This window comes from Gossypium raimondii, chromosome 2 (genome assembly GCF_025698545.1).
Source record: "Gossypium raimondii isolate GPD5lz chromosome 2, ASM2569854v1, whole genome shotgun sequence".
In the NCBI taxonomy this organism is placed as follows: domain Eukaryota; kingdom Viridiplantae; phylum Streptophyta; class Magnoliopsida; order Malvales; family Malvaceae; genus Gossypium; species Gossypium raimondii.
The window spans coordinates 35,669,604-35,677,547 of record NC_068566.1 but is presented as its reverse complement, the minus strand read 5'-3'; the positions used below and the strand labels follow the sequence as shown (position 1 = coordinate 35,677,547).

Below are 7,944 nucleotides of genomic sequence, written 5' to 3'. Positions count from 1 at the left end.
ACATATGGAAAAGATCCAGAAAGACATGGTGCAAAAGATGAAAGAGTCTCAAGATGACCTAATGACTAAATTAACGCAATTAATAACCAAGGGAGCGGATAAAGGGAAAAGTCATGTGGTTTGCGATGAAGAAGGAAACAATGATGAGCCACTTTTTCCTCCAGGATTCACGCCTCCGCAAGCGCAAATTCAGATTGAATCACATCCACGAAGACCTTCTGTTTCGATTAGGCCTCAGCACTTTCAAGGTGATGCTTCAATACCGAAGAACCTTCAGGTCAGATCTGGTTCTAGTCCTGACGATAATCTGGTTGTCCCGGACTTCGATGAAGTAGCTGAGAAAGACAAGATGAAGGAAGAGTTACCAAAGCAGTTTGAAGAGAAATGGAAATGGATTGAAGAGAAGTTTAGGGCGATAGAAAGTATCGACAGCTATCGTGGAATAGATGCGAAAGATCTGAGTTTAGTTCCGGATTTGGTGCTTCCTTACAAATTTAAGATGCCGAAATTCGAGAAATATAATGGGACCAGCTGCCCAGAAGCTCATATCACTATGTTCTGCAGGAGAATGACGGGGTATATTAATAATGATCAATTATTAATACACTGCTTTCAGGATAGTCTTATAGGTGCAGCGTTAAAATGGTACAATCAGCTAAGCCGGACCAAAATTGCTACTTGGAGAGATTTGGCATAGGCATTCATGAGACAATACAATCATGTCTCAGAAATGATTCCTGACAGGATAACTCTACAGAATTTGGAGAAGAAATCGAACGAGAGCTTCAGACAGTACGCACAGAGGTGGAGAGAAATGGCAGTGCATGTGCAACCACCTCTTTTGGAAAAAGAAATGACGACGCTTTTTATTAATACATTGAAAGCCTCATTCATCACTCACATGTTGGGAAGCGCTTCAAAGAATTTCTCGGATATAATCATGAGCGGCGAAATGATCGAGCATGCTATTAAAAGTGGAAGAATAGATGGATGGGAGAGCAATAAAAGGACAGGCCCAAGAAAAAGAGAAAATGAAGTGAATAATGTGAATGCCTACAGTAAATCAATTACTGTGAGTCAACCAAGGAAAGCAGTCATTAATCAACAGGGCTCATCGAAACAAGAGTCGGGAATGAGGCAAAATACTGAGAAGCCCCAGTTCACTCCCATTCCAATGACATATAAGGAGCTGTACCAGAATTTATTTAATGCACATGTTGTCGCTCCTCGTTACTTGAGTTTTGTACAACCCCCATATCCAAAATGGTATGACACAAACGCTCAGTGTGACTATCATGCCGGAATTTCAGGACACTCGATAGAAAATTGTACTGCTTTCAAGAAGGTAGTGGAAGGACTTATCAAATTGGGTGTTGTCAAATTTGTTAACTCACCCAACACAGAAAGTCCGTTGCCCAATCATGATGAAGGGGTGAATGCGATAATTGAAAATGGAGGAAGGAGAGTCAAAGCCAATGTAGCAGAGATAAGGACCCCCCTTGAATGGGTTTGGAAACAAATGGTGAAAGGAGGACGCATCAAGCAAGATTCAATAGAAAAGCCTGAAGGAGCAAGTAAGTTTTGTGAGTTCCACGCAGAAGAAGGCCACGACATCCAAAAATGTACCGAATTCAGAACCATGGTGCAAAACTTGATGGATAACAAAGAGTTGGAGTTTTATGAATAGATTAATGGACTAGAAGAAGGAGAAGTTTATGCTGCAGAAGAAGGATCCACGGGGAAAGCCCAAAAGGCTAATCACCCAGTGGTAATTATTTCAAAACCAATGAGCAGAGAATCTGGAATTCAAATAGCGCCAAAGGTCATAATCCAAAAACCTGTATCCTTTCCTTACGAGGATAGTAAAAAGGTTCCTTGGAATTACGACTGCAATGTGACAATTCCAGGGAAAGAGAGCTTGGTAAATGCTTCAGGAGAAGATGAAGGATTCTATACACGAAGTGGAAAACGCTATGATCCGACAAACGCAAAAGTGGAATCCGGATAAGGAAAAGCCTTAGCGGTTGAGTTGGGAAAAGCAAAAATAGACAAAATTGAACCGCGTGTCAATCAGTCGGTAACTGAAAATGAGGCTAGAGAATTTCTAAAATTCTTGAAACATAGCGAGTACAGCGTGGTAGAACAATTGCAAATGTCACGTGGAGGCTGCTTCGTATGCAAATGGGTGGTTATTGATTACTTCACTAAATGGGTGAAGGCTGCTTCGTATGCAAATGTCACGAAGTCAGCAGTTAGCAAGTTTCTGAAAAAAGAGATCATATGTCGATACGGGATACCCAAAAGGATCATATCTGATAATACACTAAACTTGAACAACAACTCAATAGCAGAAGTTTGTAGTTAGTTCAAGATCAGAGACTACAATTCGTCACCGTACCGTCCAAAAATGAATGGTGTCGTGGAAGCAGCTAATAAAAATATCAAGAAAATTGTAGGGAAAATGACTGAAACCTACAAAGACTGGCGCGAGAAACTACCTTTTGCCCTTCTGGCATATCGTACCTCTGTTAGGACCTCTACGGGGGCAACGCCGTTTTCTTTAGTCTATAGGATGGAGGCAGTTTTACCCATAGAAGTTGAAATCCCTTCTCTCCGAGTATTAGCTGAACTAAAGCTGGATGAGGCTGAATGGATTCAATCTCGATATGACCAACTAAACTTGGTAGAAGAAAAGAGGTTAAAAGCTATTCGTCATGGTCAGATGTATCAGAAACGAATGATGCGAGCCTATAACAAAAAAGTTCGTCCTAGAGAATTTTACGATGGGGACTTGGTGTTGAAAAAGATTTTTCCTCTACAAAAGGATTTTAGAGGAAAATGGATGCCAAATTGGGAGGGTCCTTATGTGGTAAAAAAGGCCTTTTCAGGAGGAGCTTTAATCTTGAGCGAGATGGATGGTAAAAGCCTGCAAATCCCGTGAACTCAGACTCAGTCAAGAAATATTTCACTTGAAAAAAGGGGTCTAAAAAAAAGGAAAGGAGAGGCCAAGGTGAAAACCCGTAAAAGGCGCCTTGAGACCAAAGGGGATTTGAGTTGAAAACCTGAAAAAGGCGGCTCAAATTTTGATAAGGCGTGAGGTGAACGAAATAGCTCAAATTTGGGTCAAGACCTGAGGCATGTGGTGGTCTTACTACCTGAATCACCAGAAAGGGTAGGCGACATCTTGGGGTATCGACAAAATGCAGTAGATTCCCTAAGCACATATTAAATGGTCTTTAGAAAATTTATGCAGGGACGCTCGTGCTGCGATATCTGGGGCACCTGTTGTTATCTTATATTTTGAATCTTGGCAAAATTTGTTGCCTTGATTGATGTATTATTCATTTCAAGCTTTGTTCCCCAATAAAATTTCATTTTGTCCATTTTCATCTTATCTTAGCAAAATTTGTTAACTCATTCATTTCGAGATTTGTTCTCAATAACATATTGTTTGTTTGTTGCGATAATCTTTCAATGGACTGAATGTTCAAGCAAATGGAGTTTTGCATATTACTCTAGAAATTTCTAAATGATGAAGGAACTTGAAACAGGACTATTGTTTAGAAAACACCAAGTTTAAAGGGTGAAATATCTAAGAAGGAAGAGTCTAAGTTAAAGACTATCCTTTCAGATTTTGTTGCCTAAACATTGATTGAACAAAATGACAAGAAGTCGTGTTGGTGGCAAAGCTTCAATGAACCAACAAGCGATGTTTACCAGGCAAAAAGAAAAGGTCTTCTGGGAGAAGAAAATTTTGCAATTGTGCATGAGCATTTGGTATGACACCTTGGGGATGAGGTAAAGGACCAAAGAGTTATACATTCAATATCATTGAATTGCGATAGGAGAAGATTGAGAAAAGCCATACCTTTCTACCCTTGGGTTACAGTGGGAGATTGATGGTACAAATTTTATGTCCCAGTGGATTGAACTTTGACGTTCACAGTGGGGGACAACTTGGCTAAGTGTTCCTTTAGAAAGATTAGTCAAGCAAGAAGGTGCTGTAACACATCAGTCACAAAGCCTTAATAAACTTCGAGCAGTGATAACCTAAGTGAGATCATTCACTAAAAATAAAATTCTGCATACATGCAAACACCATTCACACATGTCTAGTTAGGAGCATTTGTTTCATTTTGATCATGTCATCCTAATCATTAGGCATAATTAGGTTCATTATACAGGTTTTATCTCCCTGAGATTACAACAAAGCAGATCGAAGACACTATCCTATCTCCCTGAAGTTACAGTGGAGCGGATTAAAATGAAGGATCTTATCTCTCTGAAGTTACAGTAGAGTAGATCGCATTAGGTCTTATCTCCCTGAGGTTACAGTGGAGTAGACCGAAGAATTTCAGATCTTATCTCCCTGAGATTACAGCGGAGCAGATTGAAGATAGTAATCCTATCTCCCTGAGATTACATTGGAGCGGATTAAAACCAAGGATCTTATCTCTCTGAAGTTACAGTAGAGTAGATCGCACCAGGTCTTATTTCCCTGAGATTACAGTGGAACAGACTGACGAATTTTAGATCTTATCTCCCTGAGTACAGCGGAGCAGATTGAAGCTAGTAATCCTATCTTCTTGAGATTACAGTGGGGCGGATTAAAACAAAGGATCTTATCTCTCTGAAGTTACAGTAGAGAAGATCGTATCAGGTCTTATCTCCCTGAGATTACAGCAGAGCAAATTGAAGCTAGTAATCCTATCTCCCTGAGATTACAGTGGAGCGGATTAAAACAAAGGATCTTATCTCTCTGAAGTTACAGTAGAGTAGATCGCATCAGGTTTTACCTCCCTGTGGTTACAGTGGAGTACATTGAAGCCAGTAATTCTATCTCCCCGACGTTGCGGAGTGGGTCGAAGCGCCAATGCCTATACCTCTGAAGTTGCAGTTGAAGTTACAAGTCTTATCTCCCTGACGTTGCAGTAGGACAGACTAAAACCACGAATCTCACCCCCTTGAAGTTACAACAGAGTGGATTGAAGCTACAAGTCAGATCTTTTTTGAAGTACAATGGAGTAGATTGAAGCGACAAAACACAGTAGACTGGAATGAGGCTACCTGAAGAAGAAAAGCGTCAAGAGAAGTCGAGACTCGACGATCCTGGGCAAAATTGGGCTTTCTTAGTCTTTGCTCTGTTATCGTTACACGACAACGAGCAAAGAGTGGCAGCTGTACAAGCCCAATTTTTTAACCGAGGCCCATTACCCAATAACCAAACCCAACACTAACCCAATACCCAATATCCAAAACCACTTAGACCTTACCCATCAGCCCAAACCCGAATGGCCCAATACAAATCCGAAGCCCAATTTAACCTAGGCCCAATTCCCCCCAAAAAAATCTGCCTAGGGTTTCAGAGACTGAAACACTAGGCGCCGCATCTGCTGACTCTAGGGCTTTTGTCGCCGCCGCCAGATGTCCCATCCGCACGAACTCCACCGCCACTGTCGCATCGTCCCACTTGCACCGCCATCTGCAAACACGCAAGAAACAGTAGCAACCAGGAAAAAAAAATCATAAAGAAATAATGTAAACAGACTATAAAAATCGAGGATCCCCACTGTCAAGGGGTTCGGTTTTGGATTCTCAGTTCTTCTTTTTTTTTTGTAACGTTTTCACAAGAAATAAAAACATCAAAGGTGATTTCGCCACTTGATTTCTCTGTTTTTTTTTATTTCGCAAGTTTTTTTTATTTATTTCTGATTTATTTCTCTAAAAAATAAAAAAAGGCGAAAGGGGTACCTTTTGTTCGCGTCGCACCACGCCGGAGGGGGAAAAAGGCGAAGGGTTTTGGCTCGTTTTCGAGTCTTTGGCCTCCCTTTTTATGATCCCCGACCCCAGATTTGTGGCCTAGAAGCAACGTGCTTCAAAAAGGGGACCAAAAGGTCCGATTTTGGGCCTCCGACCACCACCCGTGGCGGGGCATACGGTGGCCCTCGGCCAGACCTGAGGCCGGAAAAAAGGGAGGGCTTAGAGAGATTTCTCTCAGTTTTTTTTAACAGAAGGGTGAAAATGAAAATTTTTAACAAAATTTCGGCTTTTATGGCCTTTATGAAACGACGCCGTTTTTGGCCCCCAGGATCCGCGCGTCGACCTGACCCGACCCGACCCGAAGGGTCCGCGCGTTTTTGCAAAATGGGATATTTACGCAGCAGATCCCTCCGCCTTTACGCTCCGCTTCAATGTGGTCTTTTGCTTTTCCTGAATTTGGCCACAATATTTTGATGGTTGTTTCAATCTGGCCCAGAAGCCATGCGCCTGGGCCTTGGCAGAACGGCGCCATTCAATTAATAGGGATAATTTCCTGATTGGCCATTCTTTTTTCGCGCGCATTACATTTTGATCCCTATTCTGTTTTATTTTTGATTTCAGCCTTGAGATTTTGCTTCCGTTTTGATTTAGTCCTTTTATTATGTGCATTATTATTATTATTATTATTATTATTATTATTATTATTATGATTTTCATTAATAATTACTATGTAATTTTAAATATATGTGCCATGTTATATTATCATTATTATATAAGTGTTTATACGACATATAATTTATTTAATATATAAATTTTTTATATACGCATATTTATGTATGTATATCTACATGTTCTTTTTCGTCATGGATATATGTATACATACTCATTTTTCTTATTTTAATGACTTTAAAATACACATATGTACATACATTTTTATATATTTTATAATTTTCATATAATTTTTTTATTTTATGTTCATTTATGTATTTGTTTATATGTTCATTTTATGCTTTAGTTTATTTATTTATTTATTTGCTATGGAATGTATGATTGATTTATTATTCGTTTTGTTCATTTTTTTATTTTATTTACATAATCATGTTTATTATTCCATCATGCACATGAATATCATATTTTAAAAAAGGAAAATATTTCAAAATAAGGTAATATTTTGCATTTGGAAATTCGAGGAACGTGCCCTAAGGTACTGGGTTTCGATTTCTCGTTCCACCAAATAGCTAATATCCTTTTAAAAACTTTTCAAAAATAAGGCAATGTTTTGCGTTTGGAAATTAGAGGAACGTGCCCTAAGGTACTGGGTTTCGATTTCTCGTTCCACCAAATGACTTAATATCCTTTTCAAAAATTTTCAAAATAAGGCAATATTTTGCGTTTGGAAATTCGAGGAATGTGCCCTAAGGTATTGGGTTTCGATTTCTCGTTCGACCAAATGACTTAATATCCTTTTCAAAAATTTTCAAAATAAGGCAATATTTTGCGTTTGGAAATTCGAGGAACGTGCCCTAAGGTACTGGGTTTCGATTTCACGTTTAGCCAAATTGCTAAATATCCTCTTGAATTTTAATCAATGCCATTCGAAAAATTTTTTAAGGATCGTATTTTGAAATTCTTTAAAGTTTTTAGCTTTTCGACACTAAGACATTAAATAATCAACTAGGTACCAATTTTTGGGCGTATCGAGGGTGCTAATCCTTCCTCGTGCGTAACCAACTCCCGAACCTGTTTTTCTGAATTTCGTGGACCAAAACCGTTGTTTTAATAAAATCAAATCATTTATTAAAAACAACCACTTTTCAAGGTGATCCGATCACACCTCATAAAAAAAGGATTGGTGGCGAGTCCCGTTTCATTTTTCAAAACCCAAGTCGACCCCATTTTCAATCAAAAAAATGGTGTCAACAGTAGGTACCAAGTCTACCTTTCCAAAAGTAAAACAGCTATAGGCAAAATTCCAAAATTGGGCTAGAGCTCAAAACAAATGCTTGTCCACCTTGATATCAAGTAAATAAGGCAAATCCCCATAATTAAAGTAAAACAACTACTTGACTTCATCATCCCATTGAGCCCATATTTCTTTCAACTCTTGAAGATTGTTCTGAGTCATGCTGATACGAGCACAGTCCCATAATTCTGATACGTGCCCCTTCGTCAAACTATCACCTT

At 39.2% G+C, this 7,944-nt stretch overlaps 1 protein-coding gene across 1 annotated transcript; it reads left to right on the top strand.

The window, feature by feature from the left end:
* The first annotated feature begins 730 nt into the window (after positions 1-730).
* Positions 731-2,008, top strand: LOC105784967 (uncharacterized). Its single transcript, XM_012610896.1, has 2 exons — positions 731-1,574; positions 1,701-2,008. The coding sequence occupies exons 1-2, from the start codon at positions 731-733 to the stop codon at positions 2,006-2,008; spliced, it is 1,152 nt and encodes a 383-aa protein (XP_012466350.1).
* The last annotated feature ends 5,936 nt before the right edge of the window (positions 2,009-7,944 follow it).

What these genes read in the sequence shown, in the direction of transcription:
- LOC105784967 (XM_012610896.1), top strand. Translation starts at nt 731, where the DNA reads ATGATTCCTGACAGGATAACTCTACAGAATTTGGAGAAGAAATCGAAC. An exon ending in AGAAAAGCCTGAAGGAGCAA is followed by an intron (nt 1,575 to 1,700) that starts GTAAGTTTTGTG and finishes TTAATGGACTAG; the next exon opens with AAGAAGGAGAAGTTTATGCT.